A 14,872-nucleotide genomic window follows, 5' to 3' on the forward strand; every position below is an offset into this window, starting at 1 on the left:
CTCGAGCTCGGTCAAACTCGAGCTTGAGCATGCTCGAGCTCGACTCGTTATATAATCGAGCCGAGTTCGAGTAGTTATATACTCGGCTCGAGTACTCGACAAGCTACTCGAATATATATAATTTATATTAATATATTTTATATTTAATTTATATTTTATATATATTTTTTAATTTATATTTAATATTTTATATTTTATATTTTATATTTTATATTTTATATTTTATATTTTATATTTTATATTTACTTTTTATAATATAAAAAATTGTAATACTTTAATTAAATATAAAATATGAGTATTAAAATATAAAATATAAATTTATACCCTAAATGGCTAAATCCCTAACGGGCACCCTCCCTCTTCATAGTTCATTCTTCTCCAGTTCTCCTCCAAAGTCCAAAATCCCTAACCCTAACCTTTCTCCTCCAAAATCCCTAACCTCTTCTCCTCCATAGTTCATTCGGACAGCCGCCAACAAAGAACTAGGTTTTCATCAAACGAGAAAGCAAACGTCACCAAGGAGCTCAATGCAAAGCACCGAAAGGTTTTCATCGTTTTCCCCTTTTTTATTTTCATTTCAATTTCTTCTTTATTCTCTTTCGATCTTGCATAGATTCGATATGTTATACTTCCGATCTGTCAACAAAGAACTAGATTCTCTTCAATTTAATATCTGCATTTAGGAATCTTGCTAATATGAATACTGTAATACTGCATTTAAGTCTGTACTCTGTAATACCTAAATCCCTAAAAACCACTTCTGTAATACTATAATACTGTCCCAAATCAAAGGTTGAACGAAATTGGTATGAGTTATCTTCAATTTAATGTTTGCATTTAGGAATCTTGCTAATATGAATACTGTAATACTGCATTTAAGTCTGTACTCTGTAATACCTAAATCCTTAAAGACCACTTCTGTAATACTATAATACTGTCCCAAATCAAAGGTTGAACGAAATTGGTATGAGTTATCTTCAATTTAATGTCTGCATTTAGGAATCTTGCTAATATGAATACTGTAATACTATATTTAATACTACATTTAATGTCTGTAATACTGCATTTAAGTCTATAATACCTAAATCCCTAATGACCGCTTCTATAATACTGTAACAGTAATACTGTCTCAAATCAAATGTTGAACGAAATTGGTATGAGTTATCTTCAATTTAATGTCTGCATTTAGGAATCTTGCTAATATGAATACTGTAATACTGCATTTAATACTGCATTTAATGTCTGTAATACTGCATTTAATGAAATTTTCTAATATTACGCAGATAAGAATCTTTACACCATTCGTGAGGTTCCTTTTACAGATATTCGGTCTTTCAACAGGTAATCTCTCATGCTGCTTCGTTTATATTTACAGTTAGAAAGTATGTTTTTGCATTACGTCCTTGTCATATGATATAATTCTAACTCATCATATATTATGAATTTTTTGGTGGCTTTTAGATCAATTATGTCCGTAGATGGTGTAGCAGCTGTAGATGAAATTGAGAGCAATGAAATTGGTGCTGAACTTCAACAAGATGAAACAATTGTTTCGCATGCTGGGGAAGAATCACAAAAAAATCAAGATCCAGAAGAACATGAGAAAGAAGGTTTCCGTATCAATAAAAAAAGAAAAACTTCAAGTGTTTGGAATAATTTTGAATCTGTTACAGTGGCGGATGGAAGTAAAAAGGCAAAGTGCAAGCATTGCTCTTCTTTTTTATCAATATGCAAAGGGTCTACAACAAGTCTTTTGAGACACAGTTCAAACTGCATAAAAAAGAAGATAAATTTGAGAGAAGTCGAACGACAAATGAAGCTAAACTATTTGCCAAGTGACTCAGGTTCAAATTCTCTCCCTTATTTACATACTGGAAAATTTGATATGGAACAAATGAGAGAGGCAGCTGCTAATTGGGTTATGATGCATGAACATCCATTCACCATTTTAGATGAGGAAGGATTTAATTTGATGATGAAACGAGGGATGCCGGAATGGAAAAAAATTAGTAGAGTTACATGCAAGGCAGATTGCGTTAAGATTTTTGAGATTGAAAAAAATAAGTTGAAAAAACTTTTGGAAAGTGTTCATACAATCAGTTTGACAACTGATTGTTGGAAATCAAAAAATTGAATACATGGTTATTACAGGCCATTGGATTGATTTTTCTTGGAAGTTACAAAAAAGGGTTCTAAGTTTTGCAAATATTCCACCACCAAGAGGGGGTCTTCAGATTTCTGATGCTATTTTCAAATGTATGAAAGAGTGGGGTATTGAGAATAAAGTTGTAACAATTACTGTTGACAATGCTTCTAATAATGATGTAGCTATTCGGTATATGAAAGATACCATTCGAAGGTCTAGAACATTGCCATGTGATGGAAATCTATTCCATGTGCGTTGTTGTGCACATATATTAAACTTATGTGTTCAAGATGGATTAGGGGTGATTGAAGATATAATTGGTGATATTCGAGAAGGCGTGGAATATGTTAATCGCTCAGAGGCAAGGCGTGTACAATTTGTTGAGTGTGTGCAACAATTGCAGTTAAAAGATCAGAAATTGATTCGTGATTGCAAAACAAGATGGAACTCTACATTTGAGATGTTAAGTTGTGCACTCAAATTTAAAGAAGCTTTCAAAATGTTCAATGAATGCGATCCTTTCTATGATTGTTGCCCTTCAGAAGAAGGTTGGGAGAAGGCACGGAAAATTTGCTCACTGTTAAAAGAATTTTGGACAGCAACACACATCATTTCAGGTAGTGAATATCCCACTTCTAATTTGTTTCTTCAAAAAGTTCAAAAAATAAAATCTACCTTGGATGGGCATGTGAATGATGAGGATTCTTTTATTAAAGAATTGGTTTTGAAAATGAAGACAAAATTTGACAAGTATTGGGGTGAGTGCAATTTGTTGATGGCTTTAGCTGCAGTTCTAGATCCAACCAAAAAAATGTTAGCAGTTGAGTTTTGTTTTCAAAAACTTTATTCCCATGGTGATGCCCAAAGAAATATTTGTAAGGTTAAAGATGCTCTTGTTAGCCTTTATGATGTCTATGTTGCTGAAAATGCTTGTGAAAGGATTTCTCGTTCATTCCATTTGGAAAATATTGGCTCTTCCAATTCTAATACGACTCAACGTGATTCTTCCTCCAATTGGGATGACTTTGATGCTTATTGTGCGGAAATTGAGACTTCAGAGCCTTCAAAATATGAATTATTAGACTATCTCGAAAATGGTCGTTTGAAGAAGAGTGAAATTCCTAAAGATTTTTCATGTTTAGATTGGTGGAAAATGAATAGACTACAATATCCAGTGTTATCAAAAATGGCCGCTGATATTTTAGCTATTCCAGTAAGTTCGGTAGCTTCCGAAGCAACATTTAGTGCTGGGACGAGGGTCATTGATTCTTATCGTTCATCACTTTCCCCAGAGACGGTGCAAGTTCTTCTATGTGGAGGAGATTGGCTTCGACATTTGCATGGAGTGAAAAAAAATACGAGGGTAAGTGGAATTTAATATTTTTTATTTTACGTTAACATATATTATTATTTGAACATTAATTTAACTACTTATTATCTGAAGTAATTAGACGACGTCTACTCGCGCATTACTCAAACCACGTCTGAAATAATTAGACGATGTCTACTAGCGCATTACTCAGATCACGTCTGAAGTAATTAGAAGACGTCTACTCGTGCATTACTTCAGACCATGTCTGATGTAATTTGACGGTGTCTACTCGCGCATTACTCAGACCACGTTTGAAGTAATTAGACGACGTCTGCTCGCGCATTACTCAGACCATGTCTGAAGTAGTTAGACGACGTCTACTTGTGCATTACTTCAGACCACGTCTGATGTAATTAGACGAAGTCTACTCGCGCATTACTTCAGACCACGTCTGATGTAATTAGACGACGTCTGCTCGCGCATTACTCAGACCACATTTGAAGTAATTAGACGATGTATGCTCGTGCATTACTTAGACCACGTCTGAAGTAATTAGACGATGTCTGCTCGCGCATTACTAAGACCACGTCTGAAGTAATTAGACGATGTCTGCTCGCGCATTACTAAGACCACGTCTGAAGTAATTAGACGACATCTGCATAGACATACTTCTTTAGATCTGTACCTGCATAGAGGCAAATTACCCAACTTAGTTTTATTCAAATCACATCATCAAAACTATGTTGTACATATTCTCTTAAATTAATTAATTATTTCTTAATTAATTAATTTTCTTTTTTTTATTTAACTTAATCTAACAGATAACCTGAGGCAAAAAACTTTGTATCCTTCTTTATTTTCTTTAAAGTGAAATTAGGTGACGAATGAAGTGGACATGGCTCTTTTGAGTGTACCACTATCAATATGTTTCTTCTTGTATTTTTATTTTTACATTTTTATAGATCGTTTCAAGTCGCTCAGATTTTGAGCATCCAAATCCTAATAATCCATAGATAGAATATTTTTAATAGCTCTTCCATTTCTGAATATAAAAAAATAATATCCATTATCATTGAGCATAAGCCTTTATATCCCCAACTTTTCTCATAGCCTAAAGAGAGCATCCCTCACAAATGGAAACACCATTTTGATGTTACTCGTGAAGTATCTAACAACCACACTATCCCACGCTTGAACACGTTGATTTTCAATTTCCGGTGGCAACTCAAATTGTAGCTTGTGATTTATGATTTTTACATCAGGAAATATAGAATCCACCATTATTTCACATCCAAACCATGATATTCGGCCAAGTTTTGTTATATTTTTTCTAATACTGTAAACTTTGGTTTTAACACATGTGTAACATTTCTTGATAACATCAATTGACCAGAATACAACTGTTCCATACTCCTCTTCACTAAATGCAATCTAGTTTTGTAGATAGTGAATGCTAAACTGAATTCTTAACTGTTAATTTCTCTCCTTACTAATGATCAACTCTTGTCTTTGGATTTGAGAGATACTTAGTTCGTGCATTTGCACGAGTAATTATAAAAAATTAAGAAAACAAATTACCTTAAAAATGTGGATTTATAATTTAATTCAATATTTTTTATCTAATTATTAAAAATATGATACAAAATAACAAATTTGATAAGAAGAAATTCATTTAACTTTTTCTTATTAGTTCACTGATTTTACCTTCATTTCTCGGTCAACCAAAATTATTATTTCTTACACAATAAACATCTTATATTACTAATCTCTTAACCTCATTTTTGCACCCTATCATTTCTTACATAATAGATATCTCACATTACTAATCTCGTAACCTCATTTTTGCACACAATTATTTCAATAGTATCAATCATTTATTATTGGTCTCTTATTCCTTGACAAATAACCACCAATCTCTCTCTCGACCCAGTAATTCGGACACTTTAAAATTTAAGCATTATATATATATATATATATTAGTTAATTAAAAAGTTGAACTTATATTTTTAAAAGGAAAAAAAGATCATTTAGACGTATGTACTTGTATAACTAGCTCAGTTAAACGTATGAACTAATAAAAGTTCATTTAAACGTACGTATTATTATAAATTGGTTCATTTAGTATAGGTTAGTAAACATGGTTAATTGTTTTAAAAAAATTAATATTATTAATTAAATATTTATTTTTTCTCCCTCGTTCTTTTTTTATTAATTAATTAATCTATTTATAACTTTTTATAATTTTTGTATTTATTTTTTATTAATTAATTAATCTATTTATCTCTTTTTATTATTCTTTCTTTTATTATTTTATTATTTTTATTATTTTATTTTTCTATATTAAGATAGATTATTTTAAAATTAATTGGTCTCTTTTAAGGATTAATGCTTTAATATTGTAATTTATAAAGTAGTTCAATATTTTGATCTCTAGTATTTTCATATTTTATTCAAGTATTTTTATTAAATAATTACTTGTATAATCTTTTTTCAAGTAACTTTATTTGCAGTGCAAACTATTCTTCCACAAGTTGAACACAAAATATTTATGTAAATTGGAGTAAATATCACATGAGGGGACAAATGAATATATTATTCTATAAATTAGCTAATTAAATATTATAATAAATATTGAACTACTTTATACATTACAATATTCAAGTATTACTCTCTAAAAGAGACCAAATAATTTTAAAATAATTTATGTTGATATAGTAAAGGTAAAATAGTAGAAAAAAATTAAATAACAAATAACAAAAGAAAGAGATAAATGACTTAATTAATTAACAAAAGAAAAAAGAAAAGACAAAAATAAATAATAAAAGTAGATAAATAGATTAGTTAATAAAAAAGGAGAGAAAAAACATGAATATTAAATTTTTTTAAAAAATTAACCATGATTACTCATAAAGGCTAGATGAGTCAATTTTTAATAGTACGTTTAAATAAATTTTTATTAGTTTATAGGTCTAACTGAGCTAGTTGTACAATAAAATTTTTTCTCTTTTTAAAATGTCCCGCGTTTATCAAATTTGGAATTGAATTTAAAATATAAAGTGTTATTAGCTTAGTTGGTTAAAAATTACACTTGGTTTGTTAGGTTGGAAGTTCGAAACATACATATAGCATTTTTAATTTTATTTTTAACCGTTTAAAATTTATGGCGGGTCAACCCACAATCCGACCCAAGTATTCATTTACTCTCACATATATATCCAAATTAACCACAACTCTCGGTCCACCAATCCGGACACTTTAAAATAAGCATCATTATATATATATATATATATATATATATATATATATATATATATATATATATATATATATATATATATATATATATATATATATATATATATATATATATATATATTAGTTAGTTAAAAATGTGAACTTATATAATTAAAATATCTCGCGTTCATCAAATTTGGTGTTGAATTTAAAATATAAAGTATTATTTGTCTAGTTAGTTAAAAGATTGTAATTATTTTGTTAGGTTGCAAGTTCGAAACATACATGTAACATTTTTAATTTTATTTTAACCGTTTAAGTTTATGGGCGGGTCAACTCACAATCCGACCCAAGTATCCATTACTTTCACATATATATCCAAATTAACCACAACTCTTGACCCATCAATCCGGATACTTTAAAATTAAAAATCATTATATATATTAGTTAGTTAAAAAATGTGAACTTATATTGTTAAAATATTCAGTGTTTATCAAATTTGATGTTGAATTTAAAATATAAAGTGTTGTTAACCTAGTTAGTTAAATAGATGTAATTGCTTTGTTATGTTGCAAGTTTGAAACATTCATATAGCATTTTTAATTTTATTTTTTATCAATTAAAATTTATGGGCGAGTCAACCCACAATACGAACAAGTATTCATTTACTCTCACATATATATCCAAATTAACCATATCTCTCAACCCACAATTCAAACACTTTAAAATTAAACATTATAGATTTGAGATTCATAGAAAAAAATGAATAAAAATAATTTTGGATAAAATATTTATCAAAAAAAACTTCACACAAACAACAAATATTGTGGGGGGCACAAAGATCCAACTCCCAAGAGTTATTTACATACAGGCAAAGGCTTCAATTTATCAACCACGCACACTCAAAATGGCAGTTGTAACCTCCACTAGTACCGCCTATTATAATCTCGGGTAAAGAAAGGATGTCTGAGTGCCTCATGAGCCGTCATTCGCATAGCCGGATCAAACCTAAGTAGACCTCTTAACAAGTCAATTAGGTCTCCTGCCGAATGATCGACGTGTTGCATCACTACATTCTGTAAAATGAAAATATTAAAATTATTTATTTAGGTGACTGGATAAATATTATTCAAATTTCTGGTACCTGAAGTAGATGCAATTTTAAAACAGCTTTAATGCTTTCTCTAGATGTTGCACCTTCAGGCCAGTCTAACCGTCCCCTTCTCACATACTTCTCAGCATGGCGACTGGAGAAACAATCCATGTTTAGCACCTCTAGATTTTTGTTTCTTTATAACTGAAACAAGAAAAACCTTCGGAAAAAGACTACATACTCGACTATTTTCAACATTTGTGGAGGTATTGGTCCCAAGACCTTCTCCATCATAGCCAAATGCTCCAAATTCTCGTACGTTTGGAATAAAGATTCTCCCTAATAATAAAAATGCAAGCCCTAAGAAGGATTAGGAGAAAAAGAGTGAACAATAAATTATGAGATTGAACATATCGAGCATAATTCGAACTAATATACGACCAACACTCCACAAATTATCAGGGTAATTTTTAAATTATTCAGATTGTCCGTGTCAAGAGTTATGGTTAATTTGGATATATACGTGAGATTAAATTAAAAATTATATCACATTTTAATGGTAATTTTTTTCTTCAATTTTTATATTATTATTTGTTACTTGTACTAATAAACTAGGTACTAATATTTACTAAAGACACTATCAAAATAAAATCAACACATATTATGTGTTTTTAGTTAATATTCATTAACTTCAATTATTAATATCCAATAATTGAAAAATAAATAATCAAAATTTACTTATTTCAATAATTTTAAATTAGTTTGTTTATTCTTTTATTTTATTGAGTAGAAATAAAATATAAGTGTTATTTTAATATTTATGTAATATATTATTTTAATATATAATATTAAATATTTATATATAATATTTTATATTAGTATATAATATTTTATTTTGTTTATAATATTTATTTGAATTATTTAAATAGAATGTTTAATTTTAATTATATATATTATATTTATACAAATAAATAAAAATATAATATATGTATTATTTTAATATTTATGTAATATATATATTATTTTAATATTTATATAATATAATATATTTATTTTAATATATAATATTAAATATTTATGTAATGTATTTTATTTTAATATAGAAATTTTACTTTAATTTATAAAATTTATTTGAATAATTTAATTTTAAATTTTAATTATAAATATTATTTTTATAAATTAAATATATATATATTATTTTAATATTTATGTAATATATTTTATTTTAATAATTATATAATATAATTATTTTATTTTAATATATAAAATTAAAAATTTATGTAATAAAATATAAGTTATATTCACCTTCAAACCATATGCCATATGAAAATCTATTAACAAAATTGGAATTATAAAAAAATTAAAAAATGATTTTATTTTAATTTATAATATTTTATTTTTAATTTATAATATTTATTTAAATTATATAATTTAGCATGTTTAATTTTAATTATATATATGTATATATATATTATTTATAAAATTAAATAAAAATAAGATATATGTGTTATTTTAATATCTATGTAATATATGTATTATTTTAATATTAATGTAATATAATATATATTTTTTAATATATAATATATTAGTTTATAATATTTATTTGAATTATTTAATTTATAATTTTATATATTATATTTATAAAATTAAGTAAAAATATAATATATGTGTTAATTTAATATTTATGTAATATATGTATTATTTTAATATTAATATAATATAATATAATATATTTTTTTAATATATAATATATTAGTTTATAATATTTATTTAAGTTATTTAATTTATAATTTTATATATTATATTTATAAAATTAAGTAAAAATAAAATAATATTTATGTAATATATTTAATTTTAATATTTATGTAATATAAAATATTTTATTTTAATATATAATATTAAAAATTTATGTAATGTAATGTATTTTATTTTATTTTATAATATTTATTTGAATTGTTTAATTTTAATTATATATATTATATTTATAAAATAAAATAAAAATAAATGTGTTATTTCATTTGTAATATATTTTATTTTAATATTTATATAATATATTTTATTTTAATATTTATATAATATAATATATTTTATTTATTTTTATAATATTTATTTGAATTATTTAATTTTAAATATTTATTTTAATTTTATATATTATATTTATAAAATTATGTAGAAATAAAATATATTTATAATTTTAATATTTATCTATTATATTTTATTTTAATATATAATATTATATTTATAAAATTAAGTAAAACTAAAATAAATGTAGTCTATTTTTATATTTTATTTTAATATATAATATTAAAAGTTTATGTAATGTATTTTTATTTAGAATGTTTAATTTTAATTATATATATTATATTTATAAAATTTAGTAAAAATAAAATATATATGTTATTTTAATATTTATGTAATTTATTTTATTTTAATATTTATATAATATAATATAATTTATTTTATTTTATTTTAATATATAATATTAAAAGTTGATGTAATGTATTTTCTTTTAGTTTATAATATATATTTTAACGGTTTAATTTTTATTATATATATTTTATATTTATAAAATTAGTAAAAATAACATAGGTGTTATTTTAATATTTTTTAATATTTTTTTTTTATTTTAATGTATAATATTAAAGATTTATGTAATTTATTTTATTTTAATTTATAATATTTTTCTAATTTATAATATTTATTTTAATTGTTTAATTTAGACTGTTTAATTTTAATTATATATATTATATTTATAAATTTTATCATAATAATTTTTTATCTTAAATATATAATTTTTTATATATTTTATTAAATCTTTATAATTGTATATCAATATATATTATTATTATTATGGAATGCCTACAACATTATCAATACTATTTCTACTTATTCCTAATATATATAAATTAATAATTAATAAATATAATAATAATTATTATTATAATTAATAATTAATAATTATTAATTATTAATAAATAATTATTAATTATTAATTATTAATTAATAATTAAAAATTATTAATAAATACATATTAATTATTAATTATTAATTATTAATTATTAATTATTAATTATTAATTATTAATAATTAATTATTAATAATTAATATATTTTTATCTTAATAAATTTTCATAATATATATTTTAACGGTTTAATTTTTATTATATATATTTTATATTTATAAAATTAGTAAAAATAACATAGGTGTTATTTTAATATTTATTTAATATATTTTTTTTATTTTAATATATAATATTAAAGATTTATGTAATTTATTTTATTTTAATTTATAATATTTTTCTAATTTATAATATTTATTTTAATTATTTAATTTAGACTGTTTAATTTTAATTATATATATTATATTTATAAAATAAAATAAATGTGTTATTTTAATATTTGAGAAATATATTTTATTTTAATATTTATATATATTATATTTATAAAATAAATAATTAATAATTAATAATTAATAATTGATAATTGATAATTAATAATTAATAATTAATAATTAATAATCAATAATTAATAATTAATAAAGTCACAAATCTTACATGTTCAGCTACCAGAAGAGAATAATAAAAAAAATATTGATGGTTATTTTTCTAGAAAAAAAAATTCAATCCTGCACATGACAATGTTCGAGACAAAATCTCCCAAACATAACTATTTTTCGGAAAAAAAAAATTCTCTCTTGCACATGACGTATTCGGGACAAAAATCTCCCCTCTTATAATGACAATTTTCTCAAAACAAAAATAATTTTTTATAAAAAATTAATTTTTTTTATCTCTCCTGCACATAGCAATGTTGGGATAAAACACATACATTTTCTAAAAAAAATAAAAAAATAAAAACTAATTATTATTTTTATTTTTATCTCTCCTGCACATTTGGCATGCCATACTCAAACTCCCTTCTTGCATGCTCGCACCTTCGGTAAGCTTAACAAAATTATTCCTCACTTTTTTCTCTAATTCAAAACTCGTGCATGAGATTTTCATCTTACAAAGAAATATATTTCCTTTCGATCTCTTAAAACGATTGAATTCGTGTTCTTTATAACTTAATTGCCTAAATCATTATCATTTATCGTTTTCAAAATTATATATATAAATATACTTTTAATTATATTTATATATATGAAATTTTGATAAATTAAATAAAAAATACATTTATAATGTAAACAATAAATGATTTTGAGAAGATTATTAGGTGTGAGAATTCAACTGATATGCTGATGAAAGCTGTGATAAACGAGAAACTGAAATTTGTGCGCAAGTTCAGTTGTCATTCTTCGTTAAGACACCGGATGAAGAGCCGTTACCAATTGAGAGAATATGAAGTTAGTCTCCAAGTGGGAGATTGTTCAGTTGTGGAGCCTATACTTATAATAAACTCTAAAGAAGTTCATTAGAGTTTATTGAATTTGTGTTTGGGTTTGGGTTTGGCCTAGTCAAAATTATTTAGGTTTTATTATCTTAATATTTGCCCTATAAATATGTTATTGTTAAAGTTTTACATGATAAAATAAAATTCTAGAGAGATAAATAGTGTGAGGTAAAAACTTTGCATCCTTCTTTATTTTCTTTAAAGTGAAATGATGTGTCGACTAACGACTGAAGTGGACATAGCTTTTTTGAGCAAACCGGATCTTCTGCTCCCGATTTCAGTGTTCCCCTGTTGTGGACCAATGAAATCTCAAGAGCATTATTTTAATAATAAAGCAAAGCTGGGTTGAAGGGAGGGAGGGAGTATCCGGAATCCGGAATTCTATCCGGGTTTACCCAAACGTCATTAACGGAATTCTATATAACGTTTAGAGTCAAACTCCCTTCCCACGGGTTCCATTTCAAAAGGAATGCATGTATCACTTCAGAGAGAAGCTCATTTCGCTCCAGGCGCCAAGTAATCACAATATACAGATATGAGGCACGGAGCGAAACTTCATTCGCCAGGTGCCATGTAAAACCGAATGAAGAGGTCCGCTTATCAGGGCGAAACACACTTAGCCTTAGTTATTTTCTTAACCTAAAGCTCATGTAAAACCCCCCAACACATCCATGAAAAAAGACAGCTCACCTTTCATGTAAAAACATTTACTGATGCATGTAAATACACAAATTCACCAAAATTATTTATTTTTTAATTCAAAAAAATTAAAAAATTATACTCATCAAAGGACGGGAACGAAACATACTTCGTTTCAATTACCTCATAGAATCTGACGAAACTTCCTTCGCTCAAAAGCCATGTAAAACGGAATGAAGAGGTCCGCCTATCAGGGCGAAACACACTTAGCCTTAGTTATTTTTTTACCCCGAATCTCATGTAAAACCCCCAACACATCCATGAAAAGACAGTTCACCTTTCATGTAAAAACATTTACTGATGCATGTAAATACACAAATTCACCAAAACTATTTGCTTTTTAATTAGAAAAAAAATTAAAAAATTATACTCATCAAAGGACGGGAACGAAGCATACTTCGCTTTAATTACTTCATAGAATCAGACGAAACTTCCTTCGCTCAGAAGCCATATAAAACGGAATGAACATGTCCGCATTTTTTCAGGGCGAAACACACTTAGCCTTAGTTATTTTCTTACTTTGAAGCTCATGTAAAACCCCCAATAAGTCCATGAAAAGACAGTTCACCTTTCATGTAAAAACATTTACTGATGCATGTAAATACACAAATTCATCAAATTTATTTAATTTTTAATTAGAAACAAAATTAAAAAGTTATACTCATCAAAGGACGGGAACGAAGCATACTTCGCTTCAATTACTTTATTTTTAAATAAAATATAATTTATAAATTTTCCACTAAGCATCCTTCGCCCAGGAGCCATGTAAAACCGAATGAAGAGACACTTTTCGAGCGGTGATTCTATCGTCCTATGTAAAATGGAATGAAGAGACGCTTTGGAGAGGTGCTTCCATCGCCCAGGAGCCATGTAAAACCGAATGAAGAGACTCTTTTTGGGCGATGCTTTCATCGCCCAAGAGCTATGTAAAATCGAATGAATGGAATTTTCGAGCGGTGCTTTCATCGTCCCATGTAAAATGGAATGAAGAGACACTTTTCGAGCGAATATTCAATCGTCCATCCGCCATTTGAAACAGAATGAATAGACTCTTTTTCATGAAGCATACTTCGTTTGAAGAGTTACATAGCGATGTTTACTTCACTTATATGAACAACTTAAATATATATAAACCCTAATATCATTATAATAATAATCACTTTTGTTCGATTCCTCTCTCTCTCTTCCTCCAATTTCATCTTCCTTTCACGGCGATTCGAATCCGGCTCCTCCGTCTACGTCTAGACCAAAAGGTTCGATCTTCACATCTCGACAATGGTACGTACACCAAAATAGTAGTCTTTTCTTTTTCTTTTCGTTCATATTTAAGAAACCCTACTCCAACATTTCCACGTTCAATGATAATCATTCGTATTTAGGAAAACGTAGTTTTAGGGGTTAGGGTTATGGTTTTATATATTATTTCTACGAAACCCTAGTTACTGATTTAGTGAGAACTCATTTTTGATATTAACAAAGCATATTTTTTTGATATGCAGGCTAGAAACAACGCTATCAATTCTATAGGCAAAGATTGGATTTTTTGCCCAAATGCATTACCTCGTGAAGATATAGTACTATTCTTGACCTATAACCATTTTGTCCATATTATGTAAGTTTTCATTGAAATTACCATGTTTGTAAGATAATATTATTGTTTTTACACAGGCGATGATGATTCAATACGCTGACCTCTGTGGTGCGACGGTGTCAATGAGGTGGACATACGACGTAACCCATGTCATAGCTTTCACTGATGCAAATGGTGGATGTTGTCGATCTATCAAATTCTTAAAGACAATATTGAACGGGAGATGGGTCCTCAAAATTGATTGTGAGACTAACTATTAGTTAAGCTAACTCAATATTAAATTTCACATATAGGAAACTAAATACAAATGTTTTTTTTTAGGGATAAAATCATCTTTGGAATCAAGAACTTACGTTGACGAGGAACCATACGAGGTTCAGCAAGATTATCATGGGACCTTGGGCGG

General features: G+C 26.3%; 2 protein-coding genes across 2 annotated transcripts; one reads left to right on the forward strand and one right to left on the reverse strand.

The window, feature by feature from the left end:
- The first annotated feature begins 2,138 nt into the window (after positions 1-2,138).
- Positions 2,139-3,524, forward strand: LOC124924956 (zinc finger BED domain-containing protein RICESLEEPER 2-like). Its single transcript, XM_047464940.1, has one exon. The coding sequence runs from the start codon at positions 2,139-2,141 to the stop codon at positions 3,522-3,524; it is 1,386 nt and encodes a 461-aa protein (XP_047320896.1).
- A 4,043-nt stretch (positions 3,525-7,567) lies between these two features.
- On the reverse strand, positions 7,568-8,119 carry LOC124922089 (serine/threonine-protein kinase AFC2-like). The gene is made up of 3 exons (XM_047462814.1): positions 8,027-8,119; positions 7,837-7,939; positions 7,568-7,768 (listed from the first exon to the last, which is right to left on the reverse strand). The coding sequence occupies exons 1-3, from the start codon at positions 8,077-8,079 to the stop codon at positions 7,619-7,621; spliced, it is 306 nt and encodes a 101-aa protein (XP_047318770.1). The 5' UTR covers positions 8,080-8,119; the 3' UTR covers positions 7,568-7,618.
- Between the last annotated feature and the right edge of the window lie 6,753 nt (positions 8,120-14,872).

This window comes from Impatiens glandulifera, chromosome 1 (genome assembly GCF_907164915.1).
Source record: "Impatiens glandulifera chromosome 1, dImpGla2.1, whole genome shotgun sequence".
NCBI lineage: Eukaryota > Viridiplantae > Streptophyta > Magnoliopsida > Ericales > Balsaminaceae > Impatiens > Impatiens glandulifera.